The sequence below is a fragment of the Astyanax mexicanus genome, chromosome 1 (assembly GCF_023375975.1).
Source record: "Astyanax mexicanus isolate ESR-SI-001 chromosome 1, AstMex3_surface, whole genome shotgun sequence".
NCBI lineage: Eukaryota > Metazoa > Chordata > Actinopteri > Characiformes > Acestrorhamphidae > Astyanax > Astyanax mexicanus.
In genome coordinates, this window is record NC_064408.1 from 90,832,367 (window position 1) to 90,848,284 (window position 15,918).

A 15,918-nucleotide genomic window follows, 5' to 3' on the forward strand; every position below is an offset into this window, starting at 1 on the left:
TATAACACTATTATTAAAGGTAAAGTAATGAACTGTTTTAAAGTTGTAGTTTGAATGAACATCTACCCGGGTAATCTTTTTGAATTTCTTTTTTTTTTTATTAAATCTATTTAACATATTTTTCCATGATTGGATGCTCTTCTGTAAAACCCTTAAATAAACCCCCACTAAATGTAATTCTATACAGGTAATTCAGTAATAAATCTCACTTTTACCTGTATAGATTTGGGCCATTTCATATATGGTCTTCAATTGGTTAACCCTCATGTAATGTTCATTTGTCAGGAACAGCAGGAGTGACATAAAGTTATCCAAAAGCAGTGTGTAAGACTGGTGGATGTTCCGGGGTCAGTTGATTATCCAAAAGATGTCTGATACCAAAAACAATCCTAATAAGCAGTGTGAATATTTCAGTACTAACTCTATTGCTAATCAATATTTAGTTCAGTGGTGTCCCTTACCTCTAACAGGTAATGGTTCAGTTATGATAATTCACTACTTTATTACTTTTGAAAGACCAACATATAAAACACAATGATTTTACATAACATCAAAATATAACATTGTAATGTTGTTTTAGTTTTTGTTTTTGCAGGGGGTGGTTGGGAATATGTGAGCTGAACCATTTTCATATTATAGGTTGATTACACTAATTAAGGCAAGCAGACGACGTTTCATACTGGAAAAAAAATACTATTTTTCCTAGATCTTCAAACTTTAAAATGGGTCAGTTCGACCCAGAACATAACAGAAGGGCTAAAGTGATCCCTTGTTTTTGAGAACAAACAGATCTTAAGAACTAAATTGTGGCCATAAAATTCAGATGTCCAGTGTAATTATTTTTAGTAATTCTCATTATGATCATTATTGTTAACAACACATGAGCACCATAGATTAGTAATCATTCAACTTTACCACTTCACAAAAATGTTTTAACAAGGACACACATACTAGTTCATTCTAGGTCGAACAATAGTAAAGAAATACTGATGAGTGTGTTTTTGTCTGTTCCACACAATTTTCCATGCACTGTTTTTATGGTGTCCTGATTTTCAGTCTAGAGCTGTTTAATCACACACACACACTGTTTAACTAAGTTATAACTTTTTACATTATAAGGAATGTTTCTACCCAGATCCAGTTGTTTGAATGAGGGATGAAATAATACAGGGCAGCAGCCAATTAGAACAGAGATTGTTTGCATATACCAGCGCATGTAAAAAATAGAATATCATTAAAAAGTTACTTTATTTCAGTAATTCAGTTCAAAACTCATGTATTATGTAGATGTATTACACATAGAGGGATCTATTTTAAGTGTTTATTTATTTTATTGTTAAAATGTATGCTGTTTGTTCATAGTGTATAAGCCACATATAAGTTATAAGGCAGTCTTAAAGAAAAAAAATCATCAGAAAAATTCTTGTAGTATATTTCTGTATCATTTTCTATAAGAATCCTCTTCTATAAGACTTTTTCCTTTTAAGTGAAGTAACCACACTCCGGCTTCTCTTAAAGACATGATCAAAGCAGACTAATGGAGGGATATTGAGTGTCCAGTGTTTTTTGAAATTGGTCCAGTGCTCGCCCTTTGAAGCTGAATGTGACTGGAGATGAAATGAATGCAGTGTAATGATTTTATGCTTCTGTTTCCAGACCTTTTCCAGCGAGAACACATTAACGAAGTCAATATCTCTTCCTCGGAGTGCTTACTGGCATCACATCACACGCCAGAACAGTGTAGGAGACATCTACAGTTACCAAGGTAAGACGGACTAAGAAAGAAAACACCTGCGTCATGCCTTTACTCATCAGCAGCGATGTATTGAGGATAGGAGTGTTAATTGCATTGCTTGTTTTTATTTAGTGAAAGAGGATGCAAGACTGTTGATGCTGTGTCCTACCTTTCATTTCAATAACAGGTTTAACTAGCTCTTAATCACTGAGCCTCTCCATTTGCCCCACTGTCTATCTTTGCCCTTGGGGGGGATCCCTAACCCCATCTTAAAGGCTGCTCCATTATTTTATTAACTATTGGTTATATGAGCCTTCAGAAGAATGAGGGATTGAGTGAACATGAGTGTTATCTTACATTCAGCATCTTTTTAGCAGGCTTTCCATTGGCCAATCAAGATGAAACTTTTAGGGTTTTATGTTCAGGTAGAGACGTTGTAGTGACCTGCAAAGTTTCAAAACAGTTCGGCCATTGGGGCGCTGTTAAAAAAAAACAAAACAAGTATATGTCATACATGTTGTAATATTTTGACATCTACGTGGTTTTGCCATATTAAGTACAGTGGCCCAGACTAATTTGTAAATACAACTAATATGATAAAAAATGCTTTGTTTTCTCATAATCGTTAAATGTTTAAAAATAGCTTTTTTTAACTAGTCTCTGGATATTTGACCTTTGTACCTCATTTTTGGTCTTGTTGCACAAGAGTGTGTAGGTAAATATTCATCAAAATAATCTCATTTCTTTTTCATCTCACATTGTTTAACACTTTTGTAGAATATTACTTTGGTAAATACAGCAATTTCCATCCAGGCTGGCCTTAGGGGGCACTACAGTTCTCAAAAACATCCAAAGTTGTAAAAAATCTAATTGTAATCATATTTTGCTGTCTACAGACAAACACCTGCCATTTGATTCAGTACTCCTTTGTTTTAATTTTGACTCGTCTGGTCAAAAGTGTAGCTTATTTTGAAAAGTTCAAAGGTCAATCTGAACACAACTTAATACAACTGAACTTTCTGGTTGAAGTGTTCTGATCAATAACTATAGCATGTAGACATCTTTTGACTAATTCTAACTCACTTGATGAATATTCTGCAAAGTTCAATAGATTTATATGTGAATTTAAGCACTGATCATGTTTAATGACCTCTGCTCAACAGTAATAACAGGTGAAAGACTTTTGATAATCTAAAAATGTTTCAAAGTGTCTCAAATTGTATTTGACCTTTTTACACATTACCATCCTATGCTCTATTAGGCACCACTGTGCCAGTTGGTGCTTGAACCTGCTGATTACCGCTTCCTGCAGTATTTTTCTTTTTGTAAACACAAAAAAATGCAAACAAAGCTATCTATGTATCACAGCAGCTAAATTCTTTTAAATATTTAATATTTAATTACAGTAACAATCAATTTGTTGAGGTCTAGGCTGCAAATGTTACCATTTTGAAATGGTAATAAACAAATTACAGCATTAGAACACTTTTTCTAGAGAGACAGCTCTCTCTCTGTCCCTTTTTTAGTCTTTATTATCCCATAAGAGCCCAGGCCCATTTCTGAATATTGAAACCAAGCTCAAAATTGAATCAGATAAATTTAGTGAGCAGCTCATTCATGTTTGTTTCTTATTGTGGGCACAATTTTTCATATGCTCTTCCGTCTTTTCCTGTTTTCTATCCTTATGTTCTCTCACACTCTCCCACACTCTATCCCTCAATTTGTGTTCCTCTCTCTCTCTCTGTTTACGGGGGGATTAGAGTGTTTTAGCTGATTGAGGGTCTGTCTGGCTCTGCTGGGCCGGTTGGTTTTATACAGATTGTGGTTTCATTATAGAGAATTGTGAGCATTCAGCCTCAATCAGAGATGTTTGGAACAGCAGAGCCATTTGTCGCTGATGAAAATCTCAAACCTGGAGAGATGCAGATGCTCACACACACTCTCTCACACACACACTCTCGTATTCTGGGATATTTGTTTTGCTGATCAGAGAAAGATGGCAGTGCTCATGTTTGCACTGAATATCCTCTTTTAAATGTTCTCATTAATCATTGTGCCGTTTTTACTGTAGAGACTTGAGGCATGATTGATCTAGTGATGTAGTGATCATTTATCCATCACATTCACTCGCATCACTCACAAGTAGTGCTGTAAAATTAACAACATTTTAGGAGTGGGAACATCCTATAGGCCTATAGTCCTATAAATACGATCTCTACCTTGTTCACATGTCCATGACAAGAGTTCACAACCCTATACCAGCCCGTCTACTTTCTTTAGCCATGTTATCTCTCTACTGGCTCCACGTTTTAGAGGGCGGACTGGCTTCATATGAAGAACAGAAGCAACCTGAACTACAGCCCAAAGTTCTTTGAGGTGTTCAGAACACACCATTCCAGTACAGCACAGCACTGCTGTACTCTTTTGCTCAAGAATAAACCTAGTTGATTGCAGGGTTAAATGATGTTATGGGTTTAGAAAACATCCACATTACATTACTGTAATAAAAAATAAGATAAAGATGTTGTTAAATGATAACCTGGTGCCACACTGAAATTACACCGATATGACACCTATCTTACCAAAACTCCTCAAACAAAACAGCAAGCTTTGTTAAATAAGCTTGGTTTACTTTTAGTTAACACATGCACATCCTCTCTAATGCACAGCATGGCCCACATTCATTTCTCAGGTTATTTTCTTTGTCCTATCTTTTGAAATAAATTTATTTTATGATTGAATATTCTAATTAATTTTTTTAAATATTGTGGCGTGAGGAGGCGGGGGAACCGGGGGTCCGCCCCACGTAGCAACGCTCAGCCCTGCCTGTCTCAGCTGGTCTGCATCAGGACTGAATAAACAGCCAGCTGGGACAGGCATATAAACTGAGCCTCAGCCCTCACTCAAGGAGGACTTGACTATTTGGGGAGCTGAGGGCTGAGGCTGCACGGACTTATATTTAAAACTTTAAAAGAATCTCTACAGACTCTAGAGCCCCACTGGGCCGTAGTTATGGTTTGAGTTGTTTTTGGGTGTGGTGGAGGGCCTTTCAAAGCAAATAAAGGTGTGATTTGAGTTCATTTACTCCCCGTGTCTGTGTATCTCTGCGTGCTTCCTCCTACCGGTCACAGTGATCACGCCCCTAACCCCCAGGGCCTATCACAATATCTTGTTTTTGATAACCACTTATCATTATTTAAATATTTACATTGATACTTTAAGAAAAAATAAAAGTTTTACACGTTACTACATACAATTTACACACAAGGCTAAAAAATCATCCAAGTATGACATAAAATAAAGTAACCAAATACTTATTTAGTATTTGCAACATGTTTGTCATGTCTGACAAGTCACACATACTGTCACATTTTTAAGGTGGCGAATGCAATTGTGGACCCAAATAGAGACACCATGGGCAGAACAAAGCATCTTTAACCCTTTACCAAAAAAGGGTATAGGCAAGATTCAAAAACAGAAAATGGAAGAACAAGGCAAAAAGGGAAAACAGGAAAGAACAACATGATTATAAGATTATGACTAAGAGTATGAGAACTACAAAACAAAAACGAATACCACATGCTGGGTCATCATCATCAGAAATGTCTGACTCTGAATCAGTACACTTTCCTTAAGCGATGCTTCATCGTAAAGTAAAAGAGGGGAAAAATAATGAAGATTTTTGCTAAACAGAAACAAGATATGTCCTGCATACATGGAACAGAAAATAATTATAGATATACCATAGAAACCCTCAGTTATACATGAAGTAAAACACAAAATGAATGTGGGTCATTTTTGACTCATGTTGTGCATTAGAGCGGTTTTATTCGAAAAATAAGAAAGTAAAAAAAAAAAAAAAAAATAAGGATGTACTATTTAAAAAAAAAAATAAAACAAGTTAACCGAGGAATGCTCTGAGTACTGAATGATTACATTCATTTAACGCAAAGATATAGAAAATAAAATCCTAGCCAAGTCACTTTTTTATTGTTATCTTAGCTTGCGGTGTTGTTACTATAGTCTAGTTTTAGCATTATTTATTCACTATAGTAGGTTTAAATGTTTGTGGACGGACCTTCCAATAAATGAATTGAGCTACTGTATTTGCACCCATTGCACACAGAGCTTGTTTAGTCCCTGTAGAGAAGAACTGCCAATCGAATAAGTCTTGGACTGGACTGGAGCAGAAGAACATGAACTTACTGGCACCAAGTCTGATGCCAGGTGTAGGTTAGAGTGAGGTAAAGCCTGCCAGTATTGAGCTGTGGAGCAGTGGATCTGTGTTCTCTGGAATCAATCAATCAATTAATCAATCAACCTTTATTTTCACTCAGTAATACATTGAGGGTGACCCTCATTTACATTGTTGCCGAGCATTTACAGTATAAAAGAAATTGAAAACATTTAATAAGACGTTATAGAAGAAGAAATAATAAGGAACAAAACAGTAAAAAAATAAATATAGAAATACTCATTTTAAATCAACATTTAATATAAATGATTAAAATATATATGTAAAAAGAAAAAAAAATCTAAAAGACCATAAAAAGTAAAGAATTTTTAAAATATAAAAGTCAAGTAAAATGATAAGAATGTTAAGAAATGATAAAATAAATATTAATGAACTAAGAACATAAAAATAAAATAAAAACAATAGAATAACAAATAAATAGTAATAATTTAATAAATAAAAATAAATTAAACATTTTAAATTTTAAGAAAAAGATAAACTCAATAAAAATCACAGAAAAAAAAAAACTTTTTAAAACAATCACAGGCTTTCTGATGGTGACTAAACTAAGTTTAAAATGATGATGGTGCTTCATCCAGTACTTTTGGGATGGGTTGTAGAGTTGAGTTAGACCAACTTGACCGAGTTGTTCGCCAAGCTGTTAATATTGTTTGTCTGAATTTGGTGAAGCTGGTTGACCTGTTTCATCATCGTCAGTGCTCGTTAAGCTCAGTGATGCTTGAATATATACTGATTGACTGACTGATGACTGACTTCATTAGGTAAGTCATGGTCAACCTGAAATGAAAACGTACCTTTCCCAGTGTTCCTCAAGAGCTAAACTCAAAAATAGCCGGTTATCTTACCCTGCTTAGGCTGGCCAGGATATTTTTTAATCAGCAGGCCAGTGTAGCTCTCCACTAATGTGCACTGGTGTGAAGAAATAGGGGACTACAGCTGTTCCATTCACTTCTCCAGAGCAGAAGAAGAACACTAATGAAGCTCACTTTTCATTGTGTCAGTGCTGCTCATTAATACTGATGACAGCAGCAGTGAGTACAGCTACAGTCCTGAGTCTGTGCTGTATCCTCACTTCATGTTTGTTCACAAAAACTCTAAAACCACCATAGAGCTCCATGTGGAGGAACGTTCATCAGATTCACAATGACTGGTCTGAACCAAAAACGGATGCTGGATTAGCCACAAGTAAATGAATTAGTAATCAGTGGGGAGGATTTCGCTGACTCATGCTTGTTGAAGATGGACTCCACGGACGCAGAAGATAATTAAACTGCCCTGTTTCTGCAGAGCTGATATATGATCCGTGCACTTTCCACACACTTTATCACTTTAAACAGCGAGAAAAATGAGGCTGCTGCGCTATATTACATTTTCTCAAAGGCGGTTTGCAGTAAATCAGTGAGGACAAATACCACATTATTGCAGTAAACCCTTGGAAAACTAAAAATAGTTCCCTATTTTTAACGCATAGAAGACTCAGCATTCTGTAACGTGACGTGATTAATTTTCTGCTGGTAGTTTACACAATTACACAATTACAGACTACACACTTTCTATTCATTCAAATTAGGTTCAAATTAGTATAAGTAGAAGAGGAAATATTTTATTATCAAAATTTGATGAAAAGAAAGAAATAGGAAAATATTTTTATTCCATTTTTGATGGAACAAATAAAACAAATAAACAAAAGTAAAAAAAGAGGACATAGTATGAAAAGAAGGACAGTAATAACCATGACACCATAGAAGGTTTGAAGAGATTCTATTTTTGTAGATTTTTGTGGTGATTAAAACATGAGAACACTCTTAACTGGACCACAGTAATCGGTCAGTCTGAAGCACTTTAGGACATCTGCATTAATCTTAAAACCCTTAAGCTAAAAAAACCCAATCCTTAAAAGCACTCTTTTCAGCTCTTCACTTGAATCCCGCTCTCAATAATCAGATGCACTATAGGATGTACACGATGTACTGAGCATTCTGCTCCAGTTTCAGCTCAGCCCCGTGTTTACCTCTGTGTTCTGGACAAAACTGTGCAAAGTTTTTGGATTATATGCATGATAAATTAAAATAGCGTTTCTCGTCCTCATACATATGGATTAGAGAGGGAGCATCGCACAGAAAATTACAGCCCACACAGTTTCCCAGCTGTCCATGTGGTTTTATGCATCTTTTTATGACTGTGGGCACTAAAAACATAAGCCCAAATAATTTCAGTAGGATTTGGTTTGTTCATTCCCCCACCCTCTTTGGCTTTGTTCGAGAATTTGTGGTCATTATCCTGTTTCAACCCCATTAGTTCCAAGTTTTAATCGTCTTGCTGATAGATTGAGATTTTGTTGAAGACGCCTGGGGTAGTTCTGCTGGTAGCAAAACAGCTTTAGAGCTTTAGTTGCTTCCACCACCATGCTTTACAGTTATCTCAGTGTTCTCCGGGTTAAAAAACTAACCTTTACCCCTCCAAACATACCTCTGGTGATTGTGGCCAAACAGCTCAATCATGATCTCATGCAAAAAGCATTTATCAATTTATCAATATGGTCAAATAAAACCTTTAGTTAAGCTTAAAGGTGGTGATTTTGGAGCTGGAGCTTCTTTTTGGTAAAAAATTTAAACAAATCTAAACAATAAAAGGTGTGTTTTGTCACTTATTCTGCCCCAGAAAAAGATATATACAGCTCTGGGAAAAAATACGAGACCATTTAAAAATGATAAGTTTCTTTGATTTTACCAAATTTAAAACCTCTGGAACATAATTAAGAGGAAGATGGATGATCCCAAGCCACCAAACCAAGCTGAACTGCTTGAATTTTTGCACCAGGAGTGGCATAAAGTTATCCAAAAGCAGTGTGTAAGACTGGTGGAGGAGATCATGCTTAGATGCATGAAAACTGTGATTAAAAACAGGGTTATTCCACCAAATTTTGATTTCTGAACTCTTAAAACTTTATGAATATAAACTTGTTTTCTTTGCATTATTTGAGGTCGGAAAGCTCTGCATCTTTTTTGTTACTTCAACCATTTCTCATTTTCTCAGAATAAATTCTCTGAATGACAATATTTTTATGTGGAATTTGGGAGAAATGTTATCAGTGGTTTTTAGAATGAAACAACAATGTTCCTTTTACTCAAACGTTTACCTATAAATAGCAAAATCAGAGAAACTGATTCAGAAACCGAAGTGGTCTCTTAATGTTTTCTAGAGCTGTAAATTCTGAAGACTAAGACTAAAACATTTACATGAAATTGATGTAATAATGACATGACACTGCCGTAACATTGACATGATGAGTGAATGTATGTTTTTGGCGCTTAGAAAAAGTATAATATTTCTCAGGATTTAATACAGCCAGCAATATATTTCACAGAAAAAAAAAACACACACACAAACTTTCACAACAGAAGAGGCCCAATCATTGCAAATGAAGGTGCAGTTAGTCAGAAGGACCCACCCGGGACCAATCATGCTTATCTAAGCTTTCCAGTGAGCTCCAGCAGACCCAGAGGTGACCGTAGAGTGGGTTTATGTGTGCGTGTGTTTGCCATAACCATCTTTGGCAAAGTCATACACTTTGCTAGTTTGCGTCTACAGTACATACCGGCACTTTATACCTATACTAACTGACAATTATATCATAAACACATGTTATTGCACTTTATTATCCTATTTCTACCCTATTTATCAGTGAAAAGAGAGCAGCATAGGACCATCACTGAGCAGGTATTACTGGGGAGGTGGAGTGTTTTCAGCACAGCATTAACACTGACTGATATGACTGTGTTTGTGATGTTGTGTGTGGTGCTGTTGTGAGTGTATTATGCACAGTGTGTTCTTGTGTTCCTGTGCTTGTTTTTTACACGTCAGCGTCACTGCTAGGCTGAGAGTAGGTCCTCTATGCATTCCTTTATGATCCTATGTTGGGTGGATGTTGTGTGGGGGTGTTGATACAGAGATTGGCATTGCCCTGCTATACAAATGGGTCTTTTTCAAGTGGTACTTATTTTAATACTAAGATTGATTGGCCTTATTAGACACAGCATGGTTGGTTCTAGCACAAAAGAAAACAGGAGCAAATGTGAACTTGTGAAATTAAAGCTCCCTGAGAAATAAAACAATTGAAATCAGTAACTACGGAAATGCAGAACTTGCCACAGTTTTACTCTTCCTTCATCTGTAAATGAGGCATAAAACGCCAAGTTCATGGCCAAACTCACCTCTATTGATCACAGTCCTCTAATAATACCCCGCAGCTGATGAGAGCCTGTGCTAGTGAGCACTAACTATTGCATCATTCAAAATCATATGGTATATCAGGGCTTTTCTGCAAAGCATATCCAGTTTAATGATCCATTCATTAATCTATTCATGAGCAGCCAGCTCTGACATTCCCTCTGATTTTAGCTTCTTTTCCTGACTTTGTCGTGACATTGCTGCTGTATGGGATTAAGGAAGTGGTTTGACAAAAAAATTTCTCAATCTCTACAGAGATACAATTCTGCACACTTTTTGTGTATTTGTGGAAAACATTCTATTTGACATGTGCAAGAGCACAATAAATATGCTGTACTGCAATATGTAAAATAGCATGATTAATCCAACTATATATAAAATGTTTTCTGCATTCAGTACAGACACTCAGTACAGGCTCTCAGCACAGGCACACTGTAGAGGCCCTCAGTAGAAGCACTTAGTACTGACACTCATTACAGGCCCTCAGCACAGGCACTCAGCACCAAAATCCCACGTAGGCCCTTAGTACACGCCCTCATTAATGCCGTCATTCAGCAAAGGCATCCAGTTCAGGCACTCAGCACAGGCACTTAGCATTAGCACTCCTTATTGGCCCTCAGTACAGGCACTCATAACAGAACCTCAGCACAGTCACTCAGTACAGACACTCATAACAGAACCTCAGCACAGTCACTTAGTACAGGCACTCAGAAGAAGCACACTGTATAAACCCCCAGAGCAGGCACTCAGTACAGGCCCACAGTGTAGGCCCTCAGCACAGGTACTCAGTACAGGCCCACAGTATAGGCCTTCAGCACAGGCACTCAGCAGAGGCACTCAGCACAGGGACTCAGTACAGGCACTCCGTATAAGCCCTCACTGCAGGCACTTAGTACAGGCCCACAGTATAGGCCCTCAGTACAGGCCCACAGTATAGGCCTTCAACACAGGCACTCAGGACAGGCACTCATTGGAAGCACTTTGTAAAAGCCCTCACTGCAGGCACTTAGTACAGGCCCACAGTATAGGCCTTCATCACAGGCACTCAGCACAGTCATTCAGTACAAGAACTCAGAAGAGGCACTCTGTATATGCCTTTACTGCAGGGTCTCAGCACAGGCACTTAGCATTAGCACTCCTTATAGGCCCTCAGTACAGGCACTCATAACAGAACCTCAGCACAGTCACTCAGTACAGGCACTCAAAAGAACCACACTGTATAAACCCCCAGTGCAGGCACTCAGTACAGGCCCACAGTGTAGGCCCTCAGCACAGGTACTCAGTACAGACCCACAGTATAGGCCCTCAGCAAAGTCAATCAGTACAGACACTCAGCACAGGCACTTAGCATTAGGACTACATATAGGCTCTCAGTACAGGCACTCATAACAGACCCTCAGCACAGTCACAGTCAGTACAGGCCCACAGTATAGGCCTCAGTACAGGCAATTAGAAGAGGCACTTTGTTTAAGCCCTCACTACAGGCCCTCAGTACAGGCCCACATTAAAGCCCTCAGCACAGGCACTCAGTACAGGATCTTAGCACGGGTCCTATGTATAAGCCCACAGTATAGGCACCCAGCACTTAGTACAGGCCCTCTGTTTAAGTCCTTAGCACAGGCCATCCGCACAGACACTCAGTACAAGCCCTTCATTTAAGTCCTCAGTACAGGCACTCAGTAAATCCACAGTGTTGTCTGTTGTCTGTGCTTTAAGTCATAGCCATTGCTGAGAGAATGTTTACACACAGACTGAGTATTCCTCTTTGAAAGCCACTGATTAATAGCAGTTGTGAGCACAGGCTCGCAGTACGAGCCCACAGTACATGCACTCATTACAGCAGGCACTCAGTACTGCCACTGTAAACAATGTAAACGCTTATGTTCATGATACAGTCAGTGTTCTTTTTACTCATTGCTAAGAGAGAGTTCTCACACAACATGAACATTCTCTATAGAAAGACACTGATCAAAAGAACAGGATGCTCTCAAGCAGTTGCTGAGGGTAGGCTAGAGGAGCATTGTGCTGTGGAGCGGTAGATACATGAATCTTAATAGATATCTAACCAATGTCTTTGGTTGACGTGGAGCTGGAATGGCAGAACTTCAGTCATCCAAAATCAATGGCTGATCTCACTGATGCTGTAATGGCTGAATGCCATCAACCCCCCCCCCCCCCCCCCCCCAGCAGCAATGTTTCAACATAAAAAGTAGAGGCTGTTACTGCAGCTAAAGGCTGGAGGAGCAGGTGTGTGAAGACTTTTGGGTATGTAATGAATTGACACAATTGAAATAATTACACCCTTAGTTGTCACAATAGTGTTGATTATGATTGCCAAGTATCAGAATAATACATTTTTCTTATGCCGCCGTTCTCTATTTGTTTCTTTGCCCTCCTTGCCCTCACCCTCTTTTGCTCTTTTTCTTACTTTGCTTTTTGGTGACTCTCCCCGGTACATGGCAGCTGCTGTGTAAGATAAGATGGCATGACCTTCTGCTTTAATGATGAGGCTGCAAATAATCAGTCATTTTTCAGATGGGAGTGAGAGCTGTGAGATTTTACTGAGGGCCTCAGTGTGTGTGTGTGTGTGTGTGCGTGTCTGTATGGTCTAACCTGAGGCCTCGAGCTGTCGTGTGTGTGTGTTCGTGACGGATGAGCTTGTTTACAGCTTTAGTTAATGATTTCATTTGTTGTCTCCAGATCAGCTCAGTTGTTCAGCCTGTATCTCTGAGCTGCAGCCGCTGTTAAATCGTGTCCATTAACGCCGTCCTTTAAAGCCAGATAACATCCAGAATTACTTTTGCCACATCACACAAACTAATGATGAATTAGAAAAGGATTATCTTTCTGTTTTTGTGCGTGCTACCTGTCTCATGGACAGAAGATGCACAGACACTGACGGGCCAGACGTCATGAGACAGGAACTAGTATGTCCGATTTAAGTAATCATTACCACCCGCATCTTTCTTTACGTCTTTTTTGTATGATGTATTCCCGGTACAGGTGACACTGTGGATCGAGGAATCCTAAAGGTTCTGTAGTAACTCGTAACGTGGTCAGGATGTATTTTCAGATATTGACGTTTAAGCACCAACAGCTCTTGATATCAGAGCTTCAGACAGTATTTTCCTATTTTAACTGTGTGATAAATCACGAAAATCTGTGTGGGTTGTAGCCTCCGAATCTGCCCACCATCATTCAACCAGTCCCATTTCCACACTCAGGGTTTCCAGGTATAAACAGCAGCATGCAAACAATGTACTGCAGCCATAGAACTGGACAAGCTGGCTATTTTTCTGCTGAACAGGTAATCACTGATCTTCAGGAAGGTTGCTAACCATTGAGTAATTTACCACCACTATTAGTGTAGTAGAGACGGCATTTTGGACATTTTAAACATTTTAAACATATAATGATCTTCAACACATTAGCTTCATAGAAGAGAGAAAAATACTTCTAAACTTTTAATGTTAGTCAATGTAAAAAGAGTTTATTTCAGGTCATTTTGAAGTATTTCTATTTGTCCAAAGTTTGGCACAATGCAAGGAAAATTTTGTCTGTTCAGTTTATGAAGTAAAATAAAAAAAATGAGTGTATCAAGTGTTTGGAAATTGGACTCATGTAGCCAGTTAAATATATTGTACACACACACATTCATTGTTGATTTTTAAATGCCAGCATAACCTCGGAAACAGAATCGCCCATCCATCTGCACCCACATCCATCAGGCCTCGATTAAAATTGATATTGATAACTCGTGGTGCGTTGTCATGAGCATGTTGGCCAGTGATCAGGCACACTTACAAGACAACACCTCACAACTTATACAGGTGTTGTCACCCAAGCCTCTTTCTGCTCTAACACAGCTTATATTTCCAGTCACACAGCTTTGCTTGCATGATCTACATTAAAAAAGCACTGACCAATAGAAAAGGGGCTCTTTGGAGGTCACCATACCCATACACCATGTTTAGTGTGGGGTAGAGGACTATATAGCCCCCCAGCATTGAGCTGTGGAGCAGTACAGCTGTGTTCTTTGGACGGATGGAGCTCCATTCAATACCTTTGAGACGAGTCGGACCAGCAGAACTAATCATTCAACATCAGAACCCAGAACCTCATTGATGCTCTGATGAGGCTGAATCCAGTCAAACCTTCCTCACAGCAAGATCTACTGTAAAGCTCTTCCCAGAAGAGTAAAGGCTGTTACTGCAGCAAAGGGGGGCAAACACCCTATTAATACCCTTGATCTCAAAAGAAATGCTGAGTAGTGAAAGCAGAACAGGGAAAACAGAGCAGTGGTTTTGCCCCACTTTTGATCGAGAAAGCTTCTCATTGCTCATAAAGGTTTGCTTGATTTGGAACAGAGGTTAGGATAGGCATTCCAGGGATCATCACTGCTGTAACAAAAGCTCATACTATGCTTAATCACATTTGCATATGATACAATATGTATATGTTTTAGGCCTGTCACTATTTACATTACGATTTTTGTTTTAGACACTGTGCCAAAAAAAAAAAAAAATGTAATTGCGATAAACAATATTATGTGCCCTATTTCAGCGCTTTATAGGGGAGCCACCAACCGTGCACCTTGCAGCTGCATTTAGGGCGTGTCGATGTGTGGAATCACGAGGATGCAAAAAATATCCATTGCGCGTTTAGGGCGAAAGGGGAAAAAAAAACAATTAGCATGTCACATGACATTCCCTTTAAGAGCCCTGCATGCTCTGAATTTTGTGGATTGCTATTTTAACAACGCAGTGCTCCTTAGCAGAGGTAACTGACCTGTGCATTCATGATATTTCATATTTCAAATGATATTTCATTTGGAATTCTTGTTGTTGATTTAAGTTGGGTATGCATACTGCAGTGAGTTCTTGTGTGTGTAATGAGCGGGGGTTTACATGTTACTAAGTTATTGGTGCACCTGTGTTTTCCGCCACCAAGATAGCAATACTTACTTCCAAGATAGCAAATCACTTCCAAACCACCACACCCATCAGTGTAGATATATTCCTAAACTCTGTCGCTGTTTAAGGTGTGAAAATAGACTGTTGGCGGGGTGTAAGATAACATTGAGCATCGCGCAATGTAGGATAGGGCCAATCTGTCATATTAAGTGCCTATTTAGTCTTCAAAGCATGCCCTTTCTCTTACAGAAAATATATTAACGAATATATTATGTCAAGGTCAGCTAAAATTATTGAGGTCATGTCAATATATTTTCTGATTAATCAATAATGTAGTTATGGAGTTATCGTGACAGATGTACAGTATGTGTTGCTTACAAAGTAAAGCAATTTAAGGTATTAAGACTGTACAGAAGACTTTTTCAGTGTAAGCTGTGGTTACTTCTGACTCTCGAGAAAAGAACGCACCCTTTAGACATGTATAAAAGTTTTATGCAACCCTCCATTAATGTGAATTTATGATCTAAGTGTGTTTGATTAAAAAATGCACACCATTGACCTAATAGACTGAATTTGAAGAACTGACCAAAGTCTAGATAAATGAAGGCGCAAAGATTTTCATTTAATTCATAAATTAGAAGTCTTAAGCTTTTATTTTTCTGTGTCTGTACCTCTTAAAAACAGTTATGGACTATTTTATTAAATGATGATTAAATGATTTTTTATAGTTTTATTTAGTAAAATATAATGTAAAGTACACTCATTCACAAGAAATATATAATAAT

The 15,918-nt window shown here is 38.1% G+C and overlaps 1 protein-coding gene across 1 annotated transcript in view; it reads left to right on the forward strand.

Annotated features, from left to right (window-relative positions):
- dok6 (docking protein 6) overlaps window positions 1-15,918 on the forward strand; it is a 107,408-nt gene that overhangs the window by 84,867 nt on the left and 6,623 nt on the right. The window contains exon 7 of the mRNA XM_022683823.2: window positions 1,657-1,765. Coding sequence (XP_022539544.1) covers window positions 1,657-1,765 — 109 coding nt within the window. The remainder of the gene's footprint in view (window positions 1-1,656; window positions 1,766-15,918) is intronic.